This window comes from Sander lucioperca, chromosome 12 (genome assembly GCF_008315115.2).
Source record: "Sander lucioperca isolate FBNREF2018 chromosome 12, SLUC_FBN_1.2, whole genome shotgun sequence".
NCBI lineage: Eukaryota > Metazoa > Chordata > Actinopteri > Perciformes > Percidae > Sander > Sander lucioperca.
Window position 1 is genome coordinate 36,834,682 of NC_050184.1, and position 26,978 is coordinate 36,861,659.

The 26,978-nt window shown below is 41.7% G+C and overlaps 1 protein-coding gene across 1 annotated transcript in view; it reads left to right on the forward strand.

The window, feature by feature from the left end:
• LOC116038432 (chemokine-like protein TAFA-2) overlaps positions 1–26,978 on the forward strand; it is a 108,034-nt gene that overhangs the window by 30,322 nt on the left and 50,734 nt on the right. Inside the window, exon 2 of the mRNA XM_031282838.2 lies at positions 14,493–14,593. Coding sequence (XP_031138698.1) covers positions 14,494–14,593 — 100 coding nt within the window. The 5' untranslated portion in view covers position 14,493. The remainder of the gene's footprint in view (positions 1–14,492; positions 14,594–26,978) is intronic.

A 26,978-nucleotide genomic window follows, 5' to 3' on the forward strand; every position in this document is an offset into this window, starting at 1 on the left:
CTCACTGTGCGTGCAGATGCGCTCACACCTGCCTGCTGCCATTCCTGAGCAAGCTCTGCACTGGTGGCACTCCGATCCCGCAGCTGAATCCTCTTTAGGAGACGATCCTGGCGCTTGCTGGACTTTCTTGGACGCCCTGAAGCCTTCTTAACAAGAATTGAACCTCTTTCCTTGAAGTTCTTGATAATCCTATAAATTGTTGATTTAGGTGCAATCTTAGTAGCCACAATATCCTTGCCTGTGAAGCCATTTTTATGCAACGCAATGATGGCTGCACGCGTTTCTTTGCAGGTCACCATGGTTAACAATGGAAGAACAATGATTTCAAGCATCACCCTCCTTTTAACATGTCAAGTCTGCCATTCTAACCCAATCAGCCTGACATAATGATCTCCAGCCTTGTGCTCGTCAACATTCTCACCTGAGTTAACAAGACGATTACTGAAATGATTTCAGCAGGTCCTTTAATGACAGCAATGAAATGCAGTGGAATTTTCATGGCAAAGAAGGACTATGCAATTCATCTGATCACTGTTCATAACATTCTGGAGTATATGCAAATTGTTGTTATAAAAACTTAAGCAGCAACTTTTCCAATTTCCAATATTTATGTAATTCTCAACACTTTTGGCCACGACTGTACTCAAAGGCACACACCAAATCATGGGACCTGAATGAAACAGCATGCATAAGTTATGTGTAACAGGCTGTGCAGTGAAATAGGAAAGCAATGAGGAGGGATCTGGGAAGGAGAGACAAACAAAAATAAAGGGATGAAGTTTGTGTAATACATGAGAGTCTGCTTTTTTGTGTTTGTTGCTTTGTGTTATCAAGAAATGTAGTGAACATTCCTGTAAGACTATTTTTTGTAAGACGTAATTATAATAAATACATGTATTTGCGCATCCATGCACACACAAACAAGCATCTAACACCCTGAATTACTGATATTGCTTAGTTATGAAGCTACATACTGTAGCGACAACTAATCATTTCGAAATGATTAACTGTAGTTATTTTTATGTTTTAACATACTATATGAAATTGAATAGTCAGTGCGTAATGTTTAGAATAAAACAGACCTCCTTTAATCATGCTTTTTACTTCCCCAGAGCCAGTTTTGTATTGATGTGTTCTTACTGTAATTCTCTTGTCATGCTAATACACCAAGAGTTATGTTACTATAAAAACACTGACGTCATGCCAACATTTTGTGTAGATTTATATTGACAACGCCTTCTTTGCTTTTCTCTGCAGTATGTCCATCTTATTATTTAACATTACGATTAAGACATACTTTATTGATCCTGCAAGGGGAAATTAAATTTTTTCACTCTGTTGTTTTGGGTTAGGGTTATGCCCAGGACCTATACATGCACTAATGGAGAAATGTCAGAGTGAGGGGGCTGCCCATGACAGGCGCCCCGAGCAGTTATGGGTTCGGTTCCTTGATCAAGGGCACCTTGGCAGTGCCCAGGAAGTGAACTGGCACCTCTCCAGCTATCAGAACACACTCCGTACTTGGTCCGCACGGAGACTTGAACCAGGGACTCTCCAGTTACCAAGCCAAGTCGCTACAGATTGAGCTACTGCCACCCCCAAATTTGTCTCAAAGCTTCCAGTTTATTGTTTTATCTGTGCGGCTTCAGTACCAGACACCAAACAAAAGTGCTCTTGATAAAGGCTTGTCCTAATGTGGGAAAACCTAAATACAGACTTTGTTTCGGTTGACACAGCAACCCACATTTTTAGTGTCATGATTCATCGCCTCTGCAGTAATCTGCATCTGTTCTCACATTTTATATTATATTTTTAGCACACATCCCACTGCTTCTTGTTATTGCCTCAGTAATGTTTAACAAACTTGCACAGCTGAAACATTAACGTATGAAGACAGTTGTCATTTCCCTTAAAGATACTTCCTAGGTGCTATGGGGACTGTTAGCACAGCTAGTTTTGAGTGATGGGTGTGTGGATGTGTCTGTGTGTGTGTGTGTGTGTCATCCTCTTACACATGGGCCTACTGGGACCACCCTAGCAGATGCTTCATGTACAAAATTATGCATTTAGGGCAGAGAAATAGGTCTGAACCAGGGGAGTTTAGGAGAGTTACAGAATGAGACCAGAAAGGACTAAAGCCATCAGTGAGACGCCCCGTTGTGATCTCTCACTAAACTCCTGGCCTGTATGTTAATCTGTCAAAGAAGGAGAGATGAAAAAAGAAAGGAAAGAAAGGAAGGAAGGAAGGGAGGGAGAGAAGATGCACCAATGCCCTTTTACCATCTCCCTTGCACTTTTCCCCTCTTTAAGTATTCATTAAACTGAGGCAGAGGTTTCTAAGGGCAGCTTGGACACTAATCATTAACTCCTGCCTCTCATCTACTTATATCACTGATCATCATCTCTTTCTCTCTAAAATGAAAACAACAACAACAACAACAGGAAAAGTGGATTGTTGACTCCCTTAATACACTTTTACCCTGCTCCATCGCTTTCTCTCTCTCAACCACATTTTTTCTTCATAAACTATGACCAGCAGCGTTGGCAGTCCTCCACTGACACACATGGATGAATCCAGTTCTGGATGATGTTTTTCATGCTCAGATTGAACATTCTTGAGGTTCCCACATGTCAGCAGCTCGTGGTATAACCCAACATGACTGATTTGAAACAAAATATTGTGAGTGCTCACTATGTGCTTTTGAGTGTGTGTGTGTTTTCTCCAGTGGCAGGTGTTGGTTTCAAAGTGTCTAAGAGTGCTGTCCTGCAGGGATGATCTCTAAATGTGTGTGTGTGTGTGTGTGTGTGTGTGTGTGTGTGTGTGTGTGTTCTTATAGGCCACTTCAATTCGTAATCTCCAATGAGTAACATGAGAGATGTCCTCTAAGCAGGCTGTGTGTTTTTGTGTGTGTGTGCGTGTGTGTGTGTGTGTGTGTGTGTGTGTGTGTGTGTGTGTGTGTGTGTGTGTGTGTGTTTAACCTGGCACCTGATTGAAGCATTTCATCAAAAATCACATTGCAAATGCAAATAGAAATAACCTGCTGACTCTATGACAACATCATATTTCATGTGTACATCACTCGACAGGAATGATCAAAAGATACTGATCACTATTGGAATCTAGAAACGATAAAAAAAAAAAAAAAATAAATAAAAAGTTTCCTGGAACTGCAGTGTACTTCTCACATGCCAAATTGTGGCCTTTCTAAAAAAAAAAACATATTTTCTAACTTACAATAACAACATATTACCTATTACCATACCATTACCTAATAGCTATTACCATACCCCTGCCAGGCCAGACAAATATTAATAAGAATTAATAAGAATAACGCCAAATATCCACTGTGTTTCCCCTATATTCATTTCCGGGTCTTAATCAATGTGCTGACAGATTCCATGTTGTGTTTTTAGCTGAGCTAGACCAGAGAATATTTGGTTAAAACAGTCGGATGATGCTGTTTTGCCCTAATTTCTCTCCATAAAGTTTGCTGGAAGTGATGTAATGTAGCATTTTATGTGGAGTGAGCACTGTGCTGGACTCAGTTTAAAAAATAGCCTTTTAAATGCTACATTGCTTGTAAGGAAATAACGGGAGTAACAGACGAACCAGCATTAAAAGTGACGTATTTTCTTTTGAAATTGGTGCTGTGCCGTGGATCCAATTCATGCCGATGTGAGTGAATGAAGAGTGGTTTATGTGGATTTGAAACTTTAAAGTTTAAATTGTGAACGGAATTTGGTGCAGAGGTGATAGCACCTCTAATCACAATTTTCTAGAGTCCAAGGCCACGTCCAACCATGAATTCAAAATCTAAGGATATTCAATTTATAACATACAATTATAATTAAAATATACAAGTTTAAACAATATAAATCAGAGAAAAAACAGCAAATCCTCACATTTGAGAACCTGGAACCAGAGAATGTTTTTGCTTGAAAAATGTATTATAAAAACAGTTGGCAATTAATATAAATTGTTTTAAATATTAATTCATTAACTAATCATACATCTAATATGAAGATACATGTCAATGATTAAGAAAGTAATGAGTGGAAGCAGAAGAGAGAGAGAGAGAGACAGAAATGGACGGGGAGCAGAGACAGAATCTAAATATACCAGCTGAGGGCGGTGGAGAGGAGAAAAAGCACCGGTCCTCTGAAAATCACAGTTTAATGAAAAATTAAGTTGGGAGGCACAGGAGAGAGGAGAGCAGAGAGAGAAAGAAAGAGGAGTGGAAGGGAGAGAGAGAAAGTGCTTTTACTGCCGGTCACTTTTACCTGTCTGTCTGGGAGATGGACGGATGAAATCAGACTCCTATTAAAGTGCGCTGGAAAAGTAGAACCTGCATTCTTTCTCTGTCAGTGAGTTCAGAAACAAGGAAGCTTAGCTGCACCCTTTTTCCTTCACATTCCAGGAAGATATCCTAAAGCATCTGAGCATCTACTGTTTTTATACTCTTTGTTGAGACTTTTACTGAACTGCCTCAATTCCTAATGTTGCTTGTTCAGCAACATCATCAGAAAAAATGTTTTACTTTTAACGGTTGTTCTTACTCGCTGCAGAACAACCATTACATTTGTCAACAAAAGCTTATAGCATTGGGATGGATTTCCACTTTCCTAGTAGTTAGATAATCCCAGTCAAGTGGCTACAAAAGTAAAAAAACTGGATTGCAAATGAATTAAAGAAGCCATTTCTTCCCCCCTGTATTATTTTTTCGTAGGTGCTCTCCCATGCCTGACGCTACCTTCTCTCCCTGCGTCAGGGACCACACAGTGGAAGCCATTTGCATTTCTCTTTAATATAATTCTAAAGCTTCAAGAGATCCCTACTTTGCATTTGTTTATTTAGTTCAAAGTGTTTTTTTGTTATTGCCCAAGAACCTTGTAGAAAATTGAAGTGTAGTCAAAATGTGATAGATATGAGAGTGGTGTGCTGTGTATTCTATGGAGAGGGGACTTTGATGTTATTTTTGCAGTGTTAAGCCAGTTTATAGCTATCGTGTAGCTCGCTCCTGTAGGTGAGGGTTGGCAATTCTCTTTTTCTTTTATTGTCTGATGCTGTTGGACTTGTGGGTGATAGAAAGGCTCAGACAACATAACTGCATTTACCACCTGGATCTGCACTGTCAGCAGACGCACTCTGCAGTTGTTTCTGTAGGTGTGTGTGCATGTGTCTTTGTGTGTGTTTGACCTGGGGATGTTTTAGGGGTGGCTGTGCCGTGTGTGGACGATGGATCTGTAGTGACATCAGGATTTTTTTCGCGGTACATTGGTTCTCCAGGTTAGCACAGAGAGCGGCAGACAGACAGAGCAAAGAGGGGGGAGATAGATGGAGTGTGACACCCTTGGGTCGAATCCAGCTTTAGGGATGTGTTGGGGACACACATGTAGCAGCAGACAAAAGCTGATTTGAAAGATGGGAATGTCAAGTCTCTGATGTGCCTTCCAAAGTCATAGAATACAGTTAACAAGTGAAAGAGTGATAAGAGGCTGAGGATTGTTGGAGGAGAGGGCCAAAAGTGCTTCCCACTCCTTATTTTCTCTCCCTTTTCTGTCCAACCTCCTCTCTATTTCCCCGCAACTCACACACACACGAACACCCACCCACCCACTCTCCCACCCACCCACACACACACACACACACACACACACACACACACACACACACACACACACACACACACACACACACACACACACACACACACACACACACACACAGTTTGCACAATGCTTGTTAAATTGGAGGCTTAATTTGGAGCCTCTGGCTTTCTCCACAGGTCACATGGAGTGAGTTTATCCACAAAGGCCAAACTGTGGATTTCATTAATGAAACACACATGAGACACTCTCATGTACATACACACACATACGCTCCCGGCAGGATCAGGGAGGCCTAATCAAGCCAAAACCTCCCGAGGTTGCAATTAGGTTTGGAGAGCCACAGTTCTAACTCAAGCTACAAAACAAACCCGTCCATTAAGTCACAAGAATACACAGATTTACTCTGACAAATCATCATACTGTTGTGTTCCATCCATTCACATTCATCCACTGCTGTGTGCCAACTTAGCCACTACACATTTATTGTACCACTGCAGAAATGAAGTACAGGTGAAATAAACACACATACACACACCTGCAACTTTTCATGGCTTATTTTCTTCTAGTATAGCAAGTATAGTGTTCTCTTATTCTCTTATAGTGTAACTCTTATTTAAGTTACCTGAGGTTTTGACCTTTAAAGTTGACCTGTTTGGCACAAATAGGTGTGTGTGTGTGTGTGTGTGTGTGTGTGTGCGTTTGTGTCTGCGTGCATGCGTGTGTGTGCAAGTGTTTGTCTCACCCAGTTTGAGCAAAATTTAACTTTGCTTAAAACATTTAGAAATATCAGCTATTTCTGTAACTTTCCGAAACCATCGATCCGACATTCACATTCACTTCATGGTGTGATTGGTCAACTGTGCGGAGTTGAGAAAAGAGCCAGGGTTTGAACTTCTCTCTCTAGCTCTCTTTTATGCATTATTGACACAACTATTTCACTTTTCATGTGAACAACCGAGTGCAACACTTGCACTTTTCTGGGGGAGACTGTCTGAAAATGTGCACCTGAACTAAAGCGGGGTTGTGACTGACCACCAACTGACAGACTGACGTTGCCATCCGAGAGCCATGCAGCTTTAGCGTAGCTAAAAGCAACTTTTACAACGTTAACTAATCTGGTTGGGTTTTCTCCAGTTCCAGTACATTCACAAGATGTAATCTACTGATTGATGGGGAAAAAGTAACAAGCTGTAAAATATTTGGAACTACCAACCAATGTGCCAGCCAAGTAATACTTGAGTCTCGATACCAACACAAAACTCCTTTTGTGGCCTTATTGAGAACCTTTGTTTTCTTTCCTCTCCTCCATCCTTGTACCGTTCTCTTTGGTTCTTCACTTTCCTTCTATGCACTTGTCCCCTTTCATCTTTCCTTTCTACCTTATTCGTCACCTTTCAGTTCCTCTCTGCTACCCTATCGACAATATCAGACAACATCTTCCATTTTCTTTTGATACCACTACATTGAATAGCACAGCAAGCTACGGTGAGTATCCTGATGACCTTAGCCACAGTGCCAGTCGGTCAGAGATAGTTATCTCTCTGTTGATTTCTTAGGATGAATAAGTTCCATTTCTATTGTTGCTAATTCATAGTGATACACATGTTCATCTCATGCACAAAGACAGAGAAACATACACAAACACAGTAACAGCTTGTAGGGATCAACGGCTTCACCACTAATTGGTGCAGAAGTCTTTTCTCACATTTAATGATAAAATTAAACCCAACACAATATAGAGTGCTTTCGCACCTGTAGTTTAGTACATTTGGAAAGGAAACAACTTAAACATTGTTATCTTTTAGTTCTGGTCCAGGAGGTCATTTTGGCTTTTTACAAACCAACCAAGAGGAGTACACATGATGTTATAGAGTCTTACAGGTACGACAGGATGGTTTTATTGATTGCCATCCTGCATCTTCAGGACCACCTGTGGTATAAATCAAATTTGATTATGAGCATTATTAGTATTATGCAAATCGACCGCAAGTTATAAATAATGACTCAGAGGTAGAAGCAGGATGAAAAAGAGGCGTCTTGTACAGCAATATAGGGTCACTATTAGGGATGCACCGAATCCCGATTTTTGGGGTTTGGCCAAATACCGAATCCACTGGTTAAGATTCTGCCGAATCCGAAACCGAATACCGAATCCTACTCCCATCCTCAGTCCATTAACACAGTAAACACATTAATGAAGTAAACAACGTCCACAGCCTCTAAAATAGTTAAATGTAACAACTTAATGTTGAATTCACACGCTCTTTTCACATCGTAGGAAAGCACATCGCTATCGCCAGATGAGTGACAATTTTGTTTGGCAAATTTTCGCTAACCAGTGTATGATGAAGGCATGTTGGGTGGGTGAAATTAGAAAGCTAACGTTAGCTAACGAGCAGCAGCCGGCCGTTTGGTCGCTCCGCTCCCACTGTAGGGAGCTGTCATTTGCCGAGAGAACATCTGACAGCCCGGGAGAGGCACTGTCTGGTTAACACAAGTTTTTAGCTGTGACTGTCCTTCCTTTGCCGTACCTGGGGTTGCTGCATTTTGGCTGCTGTCTGTGGATTCTGTGGATGTGCGGCTCGTATTCTTTCGGATGTTTCATGCGCAGGTGTTTTGGCAGCGGCGCTGTTGTGTGTTGTTTGGGGTCCTTGCCGCTGCGGGACAGGTCGGCACTGCGGGTTGGGCGTGTGGCTCGGCTTGGGTCGCCTTCTTTTGGCTGGGAGTGCTGCCGGGCGGTGCTTTTTCTGCTCGCGAGTTCCATTTTCACTTTCTCACAGCTGACTACATTGACGTAAACACCTTCCCGTTGACGTGGCGTCATTACGTCGTCCAGCGCAGCGCGTGTAGTGCAAGCGTAGGGTTCGGTTCGGTGGAAAAAAATTCTAAGGTTCGGCGGAAACTGAACCCCATCAAAAAGCCCAATATTCGGCCGAATCCGAACCCGAATCCTGGATTCGGTGCATCCCTAGTCACTATGTTGTAGTGTAACTGCCCTGTCTTTTGTTGTGGTTGTATTTGTCAATTGCCACAAAACTAACTAAATTAACTAATATAACAGGGGGATATTATACCTCACACACTTTTTAAATGGACTTGCAGCACTAAAGTACGTATGGAGTAGGAGATACAAGCTCAACATACTGCTGTTTTAACTGCTTTTGACTGTTCAGGTAAAATCCCTGCAGTTACGTGCTTACATGCATGAGTTACCATGGTTACCAACTGTACCAACTTTAACAGTACTTTAGCTTTTGAAGTCATGCTAAAATCATATTTCTACTTTCAAAAAACACTGTGGTTGGTCCGTTTCCTTTCAGACAACAAATGCAGAGCACCCATAGACTGTAAAAATAGTGGACGTAGCATCCGTGACATCACCCATTGGTTTGTGGACTGCCGTTTTGAAGCCTTGAGTTTGGCAATACGGGCGTCGCCATCTTGTTTTTTGCAACTGGATGTAACGACTTTTGAAGAGTGAGTGAAGGTGGGGAGGATGACGCAGCCAAGTGTTGTTTATTGTTACAATGGCACTGTGCTAAGCTAAACGCTTAAGGGGGAAAGTTTTCAACCCTTCTGAAGTGAGTCATCCAGTGGAGATTGACCAGCGGGTAAACGCGGACCTCTAGGTACTGCCGCCATTCATCTGCATGTACGGCAGTACAGAAAATCAAACTTTCCCTCAACCAGCTAACACTTGGTTGGCATAATGCTGAACAAGACATTTTAGGTGAATACAATTTTAAAGCTATTTTAATATACACAATGCCATGGATATGCATTGTTAAGCCTGACAGGTCTTGACAGGTTGCCACGCCCCTAAGGCATCCGCTGCTTTATCGTCAATTTTAAAATAAATGGGACTATAATTTACAAAATGAACATCATGCTGTATTGAAGACGACTTGAAACTAGCATTAAAGGCCATACACTCATTATGAAAATGTTTACTGAGGTAATAAATCAAGTGAGAAGAAGACTTCTATAGAAACTGAGGGTTTTTTTGCAACCAGTGGAGTCACCCCCTTATGGAAATTAGATAGAATGCAGAACGGTGCTAGCCTGGAAATCCAGACCCAAATCCAAAAGATTAAGGGTCTGGCATTGAGTAATGAAAATGGCCCAACTCGAGGGGCGGCACCAAGCATGCATTTGAAAATCTCACTGCACGCAATTAATTAAGAAGATTAAACTCTTGCCGTATCCGGTTGGCAAAACAGCAAAAACTTCCTTCTTGCAAAGGAACGATTCGAGCGCCATCTTCTGTTCCTCTTTTAGATAAAAAGCCAAGTCTAACTCGTTCATGACTTCGACGTCGCAGCGCTGTCGTCATCTGTTTAGCTCGCCTCTGGCCCGCCTATATCAGATACACCGATGTGATTGGTGTAGCTCGGCTACAAGGGCATAGTTAATGAGCATCATTACTGAATGCCAGAGTAACTCGCTGAGCAAATTCAAATTGTGCTCTCGCGAGAACTCTGGATTTCCAGGGTAGAACGGTGCAGGTGCAGGTTTTGAAAGCTTTCAAACCAGACCATTTGAACACAGAGCACTAAATGCACCATAGTTTGTTTTAACCAAACCAAACAAATACTGTAAAGTGTGAAAGTACCCCCAAATGGTTTATACTCTAGCGGTAACCTGCTGCCTCAAAACAATTTACTCTCACTCACAAATTGCTTCACTGACACAGATTGAAACCATTTCTCAATATCAAAAACCACAGATTCAGGTTTTCTGGACAAGTAATAATGTGGCCACACTATACATCTTCTGACAGAAAACCCACTTTATGTTAATTGCCACAGAAACTGATAGAGAGAGAACAGGCATCCCATGTTCCAAATGGCGCATATCTCATGTAATGGAAACTCCTTGAATATTAATGTATTTCCACTACGTTTTTCTCATCGACCGTTGGGAGATCAACCAGAGCTCATATGCCCGTGAGATGTCTGTCCGGCTTTAGCTGAGATGCATTCAAACACGCGCACACGCACACAAATACAGACTGGAGATGTAGAGGAGAAGCTGATCAGCAGCATAGTGCAGGGAAGGCATTCCAATGGGACTAATTAAAGGGATGGAACAGACTGCAGAACTCATCGGAGACCACCACTCTTTCTCCAACTTTATCGCTTTCTCCTCTAGCTCTTCCTTTCTCTCTTGCTCCTATGTGTTCGGTTAATGAAAGCTACATTATCAAGGGTTATAGGATTCAATTCTGCTATCTAGCCCCTTGTCATATCGGCGGATATGCTCGAAGTAGTTGACGTCTAAAGTACCTGAAGGGGCTGCATGCAGACATTTTCTCAACATGTATGTATGGGAACAGCATACAGACAGGTGTAATCAACTGTGAACACAATTGTTTTCAAGTAGTTAGCATGCAATCAGTTTTCAAATAGTTATTTTGTACATCAAAAAAAGTGTCTGTGAGTTTGTGCAGACGTGTGTGTGTGTATGTGTGTGTGTGTGTGTGTGTGTGTGTGTGTGTGTGTGTGTGTGCATGAGTCACCATCAGCTGCTGAGTTTGATACTGATGGAGAGTCAAGCTGTTTAGATGCTATTGATCAGAACCCTGTGTTCCTGGGCAGACCCCCCCCCACACACACACACACACACACACACACACACACACACACACACACAAACACACACACACACACACACTCTCCCCCCTCCTTTTTCTCTCTCTCTTTTCCTGCTCCTTTCTGAATCCATTTCTATATCGCACACCCACTCATTTCTGCGGCAGACAGACCAAACAACCAGCCAAAATAAAGTGGCACTGCATCATCACAAACACTGCTGTGTGTCTAAATGAGCTGGAGAGAAAGCAGACCACGTCTCTGCTTTGTCTCCTAATTATTTACTACTAGCAGAGCATAGGTGTGGACAGGAGGAGGAGGAGGAGGGAGGGTGGGAGGAGGAGAGGATATAGAAGTGAGGATGAATGTGAGAAAAGACAAAAACCGACAATAAAGCGTATATGTGTATGATTCTCTGTGTGTTTGATGCCCTCTAACCAGAGAAAGCCTTGGCTCAGCTGTCTGGCTCACATGACTCACACACCCAGAACTCAAGCCGGGCTTAACACACACACACACACACACACACACACACACACACACACACACACACACACACACACGAACACATGCACAAATAAACAGAGCAGCACATACTGAGACCCAACCAGGCATGTGTATAATCTCATCTGCACTGAGTTAATCTGCACAGACTCTCACACAAACCTGGAAAGTTTGTTTTGTTTTACTTACATCATCACATATCTGCTCAAAAGTATTTCACACAATTTGTTTTCCCTTTGCCACACCTTTGCTGTCTCACTGGAAAAGTAAATCAACCACCATAAAAAGTATTGAAAGGGTGACGTCACACTAAATCCACTTTTGAGTTATTATATCACACTTCCCAGTCTAGTGTGCATTGTAATGACAGCTTCATTTTTTTCTAGAAAAAAATGACTAATGCTGCAAAAATAAAAAATAAATGAAGTACAAGGCAACATCATGTTCACTCCAATCTGGGCTTCACATCAAGAAATCTAAAGACAAAAATCCTCTCTTGGAGGTGCAAAGATCAATACGCAATACAGAGTGTTAATCGTTTATGGAGTTGAACTGAAGTGTTCCCTGCAAATCTACATCCTACCGACTACTCAGATGCACCCACTTCCTGTTTATTTTCATGGCATGTTCAAGCTAAAAAGGGCTGTAAAGTTTCTCCTAATTTTGTATCTTAGTCTCACATGTTTGCTTTTGCTTCGAGAGCCTCCTGCAGTTATGTATTCACACACTTGCTTGAATGCCTTCCAATATTCCATCCAGATTCTGTATAGTAATAATATTCAAAACACACCGCACTCACACATGTTCCTCAAAGCAGTAAATAGGATGGTATTGAGTTAGAGTTATGGGGGGCACCTGGCCACTGCAGCAAAATGTTATAGGGCCCATAGGCTGATGATACCACTGTCTCCCTATCTGTCAACAGTCCTGGACACAGACACGCACAAACACACACACACACACACACACACACACACACACACACACACACACACATACACAAACAAACAAACAAACAAACAAGCACACAAACACACACACACACACACACACACACACACACACACACACACACACACACACAGCTTATTGACAAAACACAGTTTCTCTGGTGGAGAAAGAGTGTGTTTGTCTGTTGTGCAAGTTTCTGTCCTACTCAGTGCTCAGAATATAAAATGCTTTAATCATATGCATCCCTGCTCACCACTTCGATGCAAACACCTGCCAGCATTTGCACAAAGAGAGGGACGCGATCAAAAGATTGTGTGTATTTGAGTGTTTATTCATCACTGTTTGCATCCTATACCTAGAGTAATATAATAAACAAATAAAATCCATTATTAAAATTACATTGCTAACTAATAATAAAACAGAATTCTTGGTTGGTTTAGTTTTTTTATTAGACTGTTTTTATTAGCCTTTTGTTCTTTTATTATAAAAATGCATTATTGTTTTCATTAGAAGGTTTATTGTCTTGTTTGTGAGTTTTTATGTGCATCAGACAGACATTTGTCAGACCTGAGAAGGGTTGTAAAAGCTTTGCACTGCTTTGGTTTGGATTACAGTACTCTTTACTCTCAACATATGCTATCTATTTGTAACCATCCAAATATACAAACACATACACAGTAGTTAATCACTGGACAGCAACAATGTAGACCATATCAACAGAACTTGGCTCATCTTTGTTTTTGACATTGTTTTCCTGTTCACTGCCAAGATAGAGAATTAAACAGTTTCCAAACCTACAAGTAATGATAGTCTCCTAACTTCATCCTTCATCCCTCTATTTTTCTCTCCTTGTCTCTCCCTCTCTCTCTGAGTCATCATCTCCCCTTCTGTTTTGAATGGATTTGCCGTAAACAATAATTTTCTCGGGGCGGCCTCTAGGTCACCCAGTAAGAGCGTTCGCCCCATGTTGGCTGAGTCCTGCAATGGCGCAGGGTTTGAATCTGACCTGCTGCCCTTTGCTGCGTGTCATCCCCCATCTCTCCCCCCCTTTCATGTCTATCCACTTTCAAAAACTTTAAAAAAAAACCAACAATTTTCTCTGTGTAATATTCTTTTCTGTATTGTAGGGTATGTGTGAATGTCTATATGTTTTTATCTTAGACAGTTATCTAAGGTTTAAACATTTATTCTTTAACAAGATGAAAGAGTCTACAACTATGCTATTGGCTCTGTGAGATTGTGCTAGCTAAATGCTAAGATGCTCACAATGACAATGCTAACATAATGTTTACTATGTTAACAGTCTTAGTTCAGCGTGTTATGCTAACATTTGATAATTAGCACTGAACACAAGGTATAGCTGAGGCTGGTGGGAATGTTATTAGTTTTGCAGGTGATTAACCAAAGAATTTTGACCTGTTGATGGCGCTATATGAAAAGTCAGAGAATCACCAACATTATTACATTTCAATCTGGATGGAACATGAATGAATCCATCCAATAGTCGAGATATTTCACTAAAAGCCACAAATGTCAAGCTCCCTGTGACGCTAGAGGAAAAGTCAGGGGTCGCTTAAATTATTAGAATTCATTGTCTGGGAATCACAAATGTCTGTACAAAATATGAAATTTTGTTCCAATCAATGAAATAGATGTAAAGATATTTCACTGTCAACAGATCACCAGTCATTAGGATTTATCTTGCTAGCATGGCTAAAAAAGCTGTAATAGGGAACATATCTGCATTTACGTAGGCCTACCACCAACAGTTGACAAAAGTCATGCAATGTACAATGTAATCTTTTGTTTATGTGTGTTTTTGTTTCTCTCTAGCAGAATGCGGGAACGGGGTCCTAGCATTTGCGGAGTAGGTGTGTGGAGCCTACTGCTGTCCCTCTGTCTGGCCTCCCTCACACAGGCACACAGGAGCCACACAGGTAGGTAGATGTATGTCCAATCATGTGTGTGTTTATGTGTATGTACAGTACATATTCCTGTCACTTGGTCAGTGTCTGTGGGCAGTATTCATGGTATTGTATATATAGTGCATTACCACTGCAGGCAATTTCTTTTCACATGTTGTAAAGTTGGAATGAATAGGCCGTGTGCCACCCGAAGGAATGCAGAGGTCGGATTCACAATAAAATACGAGACACACAGAGGCTGGTTGCCAGAAAGAACACACAAAAAGTTCTTTAATAAAAGGAAGGGGAATATGAGTAATCCAACAAGAAAGGTCTTTTCAGTTCAGAGGCATTCACGTCTTTGCAGTCCCCATCAGAGTGGGGCGTCTTTCCAAAATGCCGGTAGGTTACAGCACACATAGCGAGCAGTAAGCCTTATGGATTAGAAATCCCTGGCTGCGTGATACCCCTCCCATGTGAGCCAAGTGGCTGAGTCACTAGCATGATTGAGCCCAGAGGCCTCTTACTGCTTTCCAGTTCATTTCTCATGTGAAGGTTGGGTATCTTCGCCTCTCGGCTTTACAATGATCACCTGTGTGTGACACTAAAAATTACCTTCCTTTGGGGAAAAAAAGCTTTCATAGAGAGCACGACGTACCTGCTACCTGTATATGAATACAAGCTTTTTATGTGGTGAGGTCGTGCTGTTTAGTTACATACAGTCCTGGGTTGGAAGTATGAATATGAACGCCTATGTGTATGTATGTGAAGCTTTTAATGTTTAGAATATGTTGAAAATGTGTCAGAGGTGAAACTCCATGTTCATTTTTTTTGGCTGTATGTCCTGCATTTCATTATCATGTGATAATTTTGTTGCAGTAACTGTATATAAACATATAGAGTAAACTGACAGTTTAGAAGGTACACCTCGCTATAACCAATGTTATCCAATACAATAAACCTAGAATAAATGCAATCTTCATGAAACTTACACTCAGTGGCCACTTTAACAGGTATACCTTTATACAGTACATTCAAATACAACTGAGGTTTTAATTACATTTTTTAACATTAAGGTTATGGCTGGTGATGGTATTGTACTGGACTACATTATATTCAGAGGTGTTTCTAATATTCTGCCCCTCTCTTGTATGTAAATATGGAGGACAAAAAAAACCCACCTCTCATTAATTGTAGTTGTAAATGAAGAAAATGAGTTTTAAATGAATCTGTTGTGGGACAGGGAGCTGGTGGAGGTGTCATTACATTATACTGTACTAAAAATATTAGTCTTTTGATTAATAAAAACAAAAACCCATGTGTTGATTACATCAGCCGAAATTGCACCTGAAGCCATGTGGTCCTGCTCCAAGTTACTTTTGCAACAAAGATGCAGAAACGTTACAGACATGGTCAGTAAGCCAGTAAATGTTATTTGAACCCTGCTCCTTCAGACTTGTGGAGCAAAAAGAAGACAGAACCAGGGATGTGACTAACATGCTAAAAAACATATCTGACCAAAATAAGTAATGGACAATGACAAATCACCTAAGGATACGACGAGGAAGTGATGATAGTGGATCTTGTCTTTGGTTTAACTGCATATGAAAGGCAGTGATGGCCTGAAAATGTTAAGCTCCGCCTTTGGCTTTCATGTTGTGATAAAGTGGCTTGCACCAGCTGCCATTCATCTGAACTGGTTGTCTTTGTCATTGTTGATACAGCGTGTCTAACGTCACTGATGCCAAAGATATTTATACTACAGTCAGTGTATTGGGTGTCTCAACATCTGCCTTGGACGGATGTTCCATTAGTGGATGACGCAAAGGGAAAATGATTGATGAGCTTGAGTCTCTTCTTTAATTCTTTAGAAAGAACGCAGCATCTCAGACGGATCATGAGCGTGTCCTTCGGCATTCTGTTGTTGTTATCACTACTCAGAGACTTCAAGTTTTTTTTATGTGTGTACAGTATGCGTGTCCTTGCTGAAATGCGAGTACCTACAACCACGTCTTTGTATGTGTGTGTGTTCTTTCTGTTTGTGTGTAAGATTGTCTCTGCTGTTGTCTTACTGCCAGGCATTATCTCCTCCTCTCAGAGAGAGATTTTTGACAAGGCAAGGACAAACATTTTCATAAATGAAAGGATGGTGAAAAGACATGGAGAAAGGACGAAGATGCTCTCTTATTGTGGTGCATCACCGGCTTTTAGTGAAGTGCTGAGGTCTGCACAAAGCAACGAAAACACTGAAACCACCGGGTGAGAGACATGAATGGTAAAGTCACAAGATTAGAAAAAGTTTAGCAGTTTTGCCTTTGTGTCATTGAAGATTGTGTCATGGTTATTTTATCATACTATCCTCTGAAATAGTGGCAGTAATGCTGGTGTCGGTATTTTAGTCTGACACAGTTTTGTGTGTGTGATTGGGCATGTGTTCCGTCTGTGTGCTCCCGTTAATGGGCGATTGATTGTAGAGTAAGTTGTAATTAGGGAGTTACAGCGTTATCCAGTTGCAAGTTGTCTGAGTCGGAAAAAACAGACAAGTAATCAGATAATTACTAAATACGATCCCTTAGGTCACTCCAAGGTTGACGCACGCACACACACACACACACACACACACACACACACACACACACACACATGGCATGTAAATAAAACTTAATTGTAATATAATTGGGCTGAGGGAGTGACTTAAGTCATTCAATTCAGCTCTCATGAAAATGGTAGCCTACTGCATGATGGTTGCTGCCATTACATTCTCCTCTCCTCCTTTCCTTCCTATATCTTAATTGTATTTGTAGCTGTGTTTATACCAAAGATAGTGAGTATGTGCGTTAGGGCTGGGTGATATATTGAATTTGTTAGATTGAATATTATATTTGTTTTTGTGTTAATTATCTACATCTTGAAAATCACGTTACTATTAAGATGCACAAAAATGTTAAAGTAATGTAGATGATAGCGATCTACATTATTTGTCCTGAGTCACTACAGTCTATGAAGTGAATAGTTACAATACGTGTGCATCTGCCGCAGATTATGAGACTGTCGTGACTCCAGGTGTGTAATTGATTTAGTTTGCGTGTTATCTGTTCGTAAGAGTTAAAGCCAAACAGCTGACTGCAGATATCCTGATTTTAAGAAACCCAAACAGCAAGAGCAAATTAATTGTGTGCAGATTTGAATGCTCCGTCTGTGCTAAAACTGATAATTAATATCCATGCTAATTTAACTGACAGCCAATAGCTGTATATTAACCTGTATTTCTTTTTATATGCATAGCGGTCTTGCAAGTGGTTCAGATCTATTATTATTCTTGCTCGACTGTCTTTCACATGTAGTCCTAAAAAGATATGTTTCAATCATGTTTTAGTTTCCTGCATTTTGCAGGGAAAAATGAATTACCCATCATCGTCATCATTTCCTTATTTTGTGTGTGTGTGTGCGTGTGTGTGCGTGCATGCGTGTGTGTGCATGCGTGTGTGTGTTCTTGCCACCAGCTCAAGAGTCAAGTGCTGACAAGACAGCTGTGGCGACCTCAGGAGGAAAGTCGAGGGTGCTGAGAAGTGGCAAAAGAAGTCTCAGCATGCGTATGTGTGTGAATGTGTGTGTGTACGTGCCTACCTAGCTTCTGCTCACCTTTTGTTCTTCAGATTTTTATCTCTCAGGCCAGAACAGAAAAGAATGCCTCTCCTTTGCCATCCGTGCCTCTCCATCTGTTAAACCATCCATTCTCATGTCTTTTTCTCTTATTCACATGATTTATCACTACAGAACTGTGTGAAAATTACAGGCTTTATACCTAGACCACAGAGCTCTGACACTCTTAGTGGACTACAGATCTCCTGCAATGAAGAGATCTTATTTGTAGATAATGTTTTGGACCATGGTTAAACGTCTCAGTGGATTTGCCAATAGTCTTGGAAAAACAGCTTGGCTTGGATTTTAAGTAAAGCGGAACGGCGATTATGCTGATCACTTTACCACACAGTGTTGAGTCATTGATTCTCAGTCTATAGGCTGCAATTCCCATACATCGACACTGATTAGAGGCGGGTAAGAATTGAACTTACTCTGAAAAGCATTCTCTCTGCCAAGCAGGAGAAATTGAGATGTAAGGACAAATATGTATAGGTATGCTAAGATGCATATGCTATACCACTCTCACACAAGCTCAGAGGGACATGTGCAGTCAGTCAGGCACACACACAGGCCTGCAGTAAATGCACACAGTATGACAAACACAAACACATGCAAACACACTTACATGCGTGCCCACTCAAAAAGGCTCTCTAGTGTGATGTGCAGAGACAGGCTGTCTGCTTTCCTTAAAAGCTACTCCACAGTAAAGCTCCACTCCATGTTCGGTTTACAGCACGGCTCCATATGGTGAAATTTTCATGCTGACAAGCATTCCCTACCACTTTTAATTCACCGGTCAAGAGATGGAGAGAGCGTGTTTATGTTCATGTATGTGAAAAAGAGAAAGAGAGGCCACATTAATGAAATCAACTAACTATTAGGAATTAGACAGATAATCAAAATAGCAATTTTTTGTCACTCTTGCAGTCTTGCAATTCTTCTTGGATAAACCACCACAGCATGCAGAGGAATAATATCCATATTGCACCTCACGATTTACGTCGAATTAATGTTGAGTGTTAATGCAGGAAGTAGTAAGGGTGTAGAGATTGAGGTGGTGGACAGGAGGTACATCCAACTTTCAATCAGAAGACTGGAGTTAATGTTAATAGTAACCACAATCTTTCCAGATGTAGTTTCCAATATTGAAGAAAGCGACAATTGTAAAACCTTTGGCACTGGATGTAAAGAAACGTTGCCAAACGTAAATCGGGGTTTGCAGAATATCGATGTGCTTGTCTGGTGATAGAGATGAGATGAAGTCGTGATATGTTGTTTTGTGGTGCTGAAGAGGAGAGGTTTCCCTCTTTTACTGCAGACATTTGAATTGTGCTGCTTTTTTGGCAATTCAGCGTTTTGCCAGTTCATGGCTGTGACATTTGAATGATGATACACATCTCCATGTGGCTGTGTTTGTGTGTGTAAAGAATGCTCAGACTCCGTGCACATTGGTACTACACACTGTTGTGTGTATAATAAACTCTGTTAAGCTCTTCCTAAGACAGTAAATACATATGGTATGTCAATTGTTACTTAAAAAAAAAACAATATTCAAAAATGAGATATACTAAAATTCAGCTATTCTTGCCTTGCGGCAATATAAAGATAAGCTTTTGCTATTCACACGAAAAAAGCAGTTCATTCAGAAATTGCCTTCGTTGAGTGTCATGAACCTCCATACAATATGAAGAGCATGACAGGAGATAAGAATTACAGCTAGGGTGTTAAAGTCACAGTAAAATGGCAGTTAGAGCATGTGAGTGGTGTAGAATATAGAGAGGGATTTGATTTGATCACTCAAAAGTGAGTGTGACTTTTACAGCATGGAGTCTCTTGGGAACCACATTTGTCATGGGATACTACGTGCTATACTGCTGTGAGGACTGTTTGCCTCCATCCACACCTCCTGCACCTGTGTTGCCAGATCAGGTGATGGGGACCGAGGGAGAAATTAATAAATTAGACTGTAAACCTGAAATCTTAGCAATGTTTTTGCCAATTCATAGTAAACACACACCTTATACCCATATTATTGTTCTGCTAGCTACTACTGTACAACTCACCAGCTAATAAAGTCAAGTGCAGTTTTACAAGAAGAGAACAGAGATTTTTGAAACAGTATAGACCCCCAAATTATTTTAATTATACAGATAAGACATATTTTTGACTGAACCAAAAGACAGCAAAAATAATACAGGGATAGAAGAAAAGAACTAAAAAAATAATCTTCATTTCACTGTGTATTTAAAATGTATTGTAACTTATCCCAAAGTGCATGCCTCAAGAAACCCTAGGGCAAGATCATATCATCTTATTAATAACACAGGTGACATTAACTACAATTAATGTAAATAGGATAGATACATAGTTACATTGTAAACATAAGAAAAAAAGACAATAACAAAATTGCCATTTTAAAAACCCAGTTAACTACACAAACACGGCACCCCTTCTGCCATGCAGTACATATACTCAATTACTGTATTACTATACTGTACTGAGGTACTTGTACTTTACTTGAGTATTTATCCTATTTGTGCGACTGTATACCTTTACCTCACTACATTTCAAAGGAAAATATTGTACTTTTCACTCCACTGTCATTTTACAGCTACAGTTACTGGTTACTTTGCAGATTACAATTCTACATTCAAAACATATGATGATAAGTTTAAAAAATACAATGTATTGTTAAAGATTAAACCAGTGGTTCCCAACCTTTTGGTTTGTGACCCCTTAAGCGTGATTAATGGTTCTACGGAGGCTCCACGCAGAACGTAGTCTATGTAAGTGGCCTGAAGTTTATACTTATGCGTTGGTGTGTGCGTCGATCTCAGCAGGGCCGGCATGTGTGTGTGTGTGTGTGGGGAGTGTGTGGTAGAGAGAGTGACGGTGATTAGCTTCGGAGCAAGGACCAACTCTAGAGGCATAGTGAGAGAAACAAAGTGTCTCCCCTGTGCTTTCTGAAAACGGGGGGAAATCTGTAGCAGGAAAACTTAACCCTCTCCTTGATTTCATGTTGTTTATGGAGAAGGAGAAACAGGAAATGAGTAGGGGGAAATGCAACGCTACCAAGTCACAGCTGAGCAACGTGTGTCGCCGCGACATGTAGTTACATTTTTCGAGAGGTGCACGTCAGGCTACGCCGTAGAGTCCGTGTCTCCACGCACCTACGTACGTATCCACAGGTTGTTATGTTTGAGATGTCATTGTTGTTCAGAGCAGTTCAACCAATAAGACATTTTCCCTAACAATCTCTCAGATGGTTTCATCTAAATAAGATGCCAAAAGATGTCCAATTATCCAATATTTCACAAAAAAAGAAAAGTTTAGCCGAAAGTCCCAAAAACAGATTTGTGTATCCTTTGGAGGGGCCTGATCCTCAGGTTTGAAACCACTGTACTGAACTACCTATACGTATTTAAAGTAGTTAACACTTTAGTGGTAATATAATTGCCATACCAAATGCCACGACTCCATGCATCTGTATTCTTTTGTTTGAGCTGATGGGCCATTTACGCGTCATCAGCCTCCATCTCTGCTCCGACGGGATCGCCACCTTATCGTGGTGGGACGGTTTGTGCGCGTCTCCATGATCCCTAGAGCTATGTCGGCAGAAGTCTTGTACTCCTGGTAGGGTCACCCAAGCCGATCAGGTCGAAGGGTAGAGACCAGACAAAGAGCGTTCCCACTGGCCCTCCGGGTTGGGGGTTGGGCGATGGGCTAACTACCCGTCCCCGGAAAAATAAACTGGTTACAGAAACCGAAAGTATGGAAACTCTACCTCAGACTGACCAAAACCTAACTGACGACCCACAAGTGGGATGTATGAACCGCCTGAGGCAAACTCATCAGAGACCCCAGGGGCGGAAATGTCTACTGAAGTTGAAGTCAAGCACGATAATTGGATGCTGGAATGTCAGAACACTATACCATACTGGAAAATTGGCACAACTGACCAAAGAAATACAGTGCTACAACCTAAGCGTTGTTGGTATATGTGAGAGCCGATGGAATACCTTTGGAGAAGTAACAACTGCCACTGGAGAGACCTTTCTCTATTCAGGCAACCCCAAAGAAGAAGACCCACACACACACGGAGTAGGAATACTCCTTTCAAAAGGTGCAGCTAAAAGCCTCATTGAATGGGAACCAATTTCAGAACGGATCATCACAGCCAGGTTTACATCAAAAGGACGTAATATCACATTCATCCAATGCTACGCTCCCACCAACACTGCTGTATATGAAGAAAAAGAGACATTTTACCAACAACTACAGGCTGTCTTTCAGAAGACTCCCAAAAGAGACATCAAGATCGTAATGGGAGATATGAATGCCAAAATTGGAAAGGATAACAACGACTGGAGAGGAACAATGGGAACTGAAGGATTGGGGCAGATAAATGAGAATGGGCTCCTCTTTGCCAGCTGCTGTGCCTTCAATGAGCTAGTGATCGGAGGCAGTCTCTTCACATACAAACAAACCCATAAAGCTACCTGGATATCCCCAGACCATCTCACTGAGAATCAGATTGACCATCTTGCAATAGACAGGAAATGGAGGACAGTTCTCCTTGATGTCAGAGCAAAGAGGGGCACTGATATAGACTCTGACCACCATCCTCTAATGGGAGAATTCAGAATGAAACTGGTAGTGAAGAAACCTGGGAACAGGGTTCAGAGAAGGTTTGAGACAAGGAAACTGAAGAATAATAAAATATGTCAGGAATGGGGAATCCACCTCCGCAACAACAAATGGGAAAGATGCAAGGTGGCTTTCACTAACACTTGCGAATCTGTCCTGGGCTACAGAGACCTCAGAAGAAAAGATTGGGTCACAGATGCAACTTGGAGTGAGATCGAAGCTAGACGAGACATAAAAGCAAAACTCAACAGAGAGACAGACAACAACAAGAAGAAACACCTCCGACAAGAATACCAAGAAAAGAACAGGGTGGTCTGTAAAAGCTGCAAGAGGGACAAGAAAGCACAAATCGAGGAGCTGGCCAAGGAAGCAGAAGCAGCAGCCAGAGAAACCAACTGCCAAGGAACTGTACAGAATAACCCGCCAGCTGTCTAGGAAAAAACGGACCACAAGCTGGCCTATCAGGGACAAGCAGGGAAACCTTCTCACCAAAGAGTCCCAGCAATTAGAGCGCTGGAATAAACACTTTGAAGAGGTCCTGAATAGACACCCCCCAGACACCCCCCCAGTCATCGAGGAAGTGGGAAAAGACCTAAACATCAACTGTGGTAGGATATCATAGGAGGAAATAAGAAGAGCCAGCAAAAAACTGAAGCTAGGCAGGGCACCGGGGAAGGATAACATCTCACCTGATATACTGAAAGCAGACATCAACGCCTCCACTGATATCCTCCATGGGCTCTTAAATGACATCTGGGAAAAAGAGGAGATTCCCAATGATTGGAAGGAGGGGTTAATTGTCACAGTCCCCAAGAAAGGAAACCTCAGTGAATGTAAAAACTGGAGAGGCATCATGCTCCTCTCAGTTCCCAGCAAAATCCTCTGCCGAATAATCCTAGACAGAATACAAGAACCACTAGACAAGATTTCCAGGAGAGAACAAGCAGGTTTCCGGAAAAACAACTCCTGTACAGATCACATTGCAACACTCAAAATAACTGTCGAACAGTGCATTGAATAGCAGTCATCACTATTCATAAACTTTGTTGACTTTGAAAAGGCTTTTGACAGTCTAGACAGAAACATTCTGTGGAAGCTGCTACGACATTATGGAATACCCATAAAACTGGTCAACATCATTAAATGCATGTATGATGGATTCACAGTTCAAGTCACCTCAAATGGTAAGCTCTCGGACACCCTCTTTATTAAAACGTCAAGGCTGCCTACTGTCCACCCTCCTCTTCCTCATCGCCATCGACTGGACAATGAAAATGTCAGTGGATGGTCAAAGGACAGGACTACAGTGGAACCCTTTTGAGCAACTGGAAGATCTGGATTTTGCTGATGACCTGGCTCGACCCAAATTGCATGAACACAGTAAACAGATAGGCCTCAGGAAAAACGTTGGGAAGACCAAGGTCATGAGGCTCAACACCAAAACCCACCAACCTATCACAATCGAGGAGCAATCCCTGGAAGATGTGGTTGAGTTTGTATACCTGGGAAGCAACATCAGCACAGATGGAGGAGCTGATAAAGATGTCGAGCTACGCATCAGCAAAGCAAGACATGCCTTTAGAACACTCTGACCTGTATGGCTCTCTTCCCAGTGCTCTAGAAACACAAAAATCAGAATATTCAATACAAATGTAAAATCTGTCCTTCTATATGGCTGTGAAACCTGGAAAACCACCAAATCAATCATCAATAAACTACAAGTGTTCATAAACAACTGTCTCAGATACATACTGAGGATTTGGTGGCCCAACAAGATATCAAATGTAGACCTGTGGAGACGCATGAACCAGGAGCAAATCCACATTGAAATCAAATCCAGAAAGTGGGGATAGATCAGTCATACACTTAGGAAGGATCCGAGGAACATAACAAGACAAGCTCTGGACTATAATCCCCAAGGCAAGAGGAAGCTAGGGAGACCTAAATCCAACTGGAGGTGGTCCACGCTTGAACTGTCCAAGACGGGGACCTCCTGGCAAGAAGTAAAGACCTTAGCGCAGAGGAGAGTGAGGTGGATATCCATGGTGGACTCCCTATGCTCCAAAGGGGGCCAAGAGGACTAAGTAAGTAAGTAAGTAAGTAAGTCTCCATCTCTATAGCGCTGCTTTCCATGTCTATAGCAGCAAAGTAGAGCTAGATAGAAAAGTAGCACATTTTACACTGCTAAGAGTATACCAGTTTTGTGTGGGTTCAAGCTATTAGATAGGCTACCTGGCTGTGTATGGTGTGTGGGGGGGATGCGTACATGGATGCATAGGTGGAAAGTACCAAAGTACATTTTAAAATACCGATTTTAAAAACTACTTGAAAAATACAAAATACACAACAAAACTACTCAATACAGTAACGTGAGTAAATGTATTTTGTTACTTTCCACCTATGCATACATGTACGCATCCCCCCACACACCATACACAGCCAGGTAGCCTATCTAATAGCTTGAGGGCAGAGAGAGTCAAGAGAGGAGGATAGAGTAGAGAGGAGAGTGTCTGTGGCAGCGTTGGGAGGGATGAGTAAGAAAGAGTCAGATGAAGGGAGGGTTGATAAAGTACATAACGCCACAGAAGAAGGAGAGAGTGAACAAATGTTACGGCGGACAGGTATAGTGTCTCTTGAGATATGGTTGTGAGCTTGGGAGAGTGGGAGAGAATAAGAGATGAAGAAATGGTCTGAGGTATGGAGTGGAGTAACAGTGAGGTTGGATGTAGAGCAGTTTCTGATGAATATGAGATCTAGGTGGTTGCCAGCTTTGTGAGTGGGTGGGGAAGGTGAGAGTGAGAGGGCAAAAGAAGAGAGAAGGTGTTAAAAGGCAGTTGACTTCTCTATCTGGATGTTTAAGTCGCCCAGAAGTACCAGCGGAGGGCCAGTTTCAGGGATGTTTGAAAGAAGGACATCCAGCTCCTCCAAAAACTCTCCCAGAGGACCTGGTGGGCGGTAGATAACAACAAGGATTAGTTGTACCGGATGCATTATGGTAACAACATGAAGTTCAAAAGAGAGTGGAGTGAACTGTGTCAGTGGGTAGAGAGAAAATCTCCACTTTGGGTTAATGAGTAGGCCTGTACCCCCACCTCTACCAGTGGGTCTGGGTGTGTGGATGAAAGAGTAGGCGGAAGAGAGAGCAGCAGGGGTGGATGTGTTGGTCGGTGTAATCCAGGTCTCAGTGAGAGCAAGGAAGTCAAGGGATTGCTGGCTGGCAAAGCCAGAGATGAACTCAGTCTTGCGAGTGGCAGACTGGCAGTTCCACAGGCCACCTGCACAAGGTGTTAAGTGTGTGTGGAACGGGTGGGATAGGTAAAAGAGGTCGGGTTGCGGAAATGTTGCAAGGTTTGTAGTATCTCCGATAGGATACACGGACAGGAATGGAGAAGCAGCACATTTACAGATAAAGACACAGAGCAGTGTAAGTAAGATATTAGATATCAAGAAGATATTAAGCCCACTTAATTTCCCACTTAGCCTCCCACGAGGACTCCTGCGTAGACTCCTTTGTATTTGTCCTCTGAGTCTTCGTCTGATGAGGCTGCCGCTGAAGCTGCTGCATCAAGCAAATGCCAATATTAAATACAAGGAGGTGATTGGTAGAGATGTTCCGATACCGATACCAGTATCGGTATCGGAACAATAAAATTAGCAGTAAACTGTTTTTAAAGTTGCTAAGCCAATATTAAGCAAATTAGTAATAATACCAATGATGGCAATACAATATCAAATATAAATAATACAAAATAATAAAAATTCCAAAAATATACAAATCATAACTCTAAGAATGAATGAATTATTTAAGTATAAGATCAACAGATAATTCTTGAGACCCCTCTTGAAGAATCCAAAATGATCACATGAACGATGAACACTAGGAAACTCATATCATAGAATGCACCCATATTTTAAGAGGACTGTCTGCAGGGAATGTGTCTGACCAATCACGGTGGGTGTGGGCCGCCTGGGCCAAAAATGCCAGGGACGATTTTTTGTCCCAGTCCAGCCCTGGCTACAGGTGAGGAGGCCCCACCCTAGCTAATCACTCAACAAAACACCTGGACAGTCGTTAAGCACCACTCCCTAACTCCACACTTCACGTTAAGCTAGTCTGATTACCCTA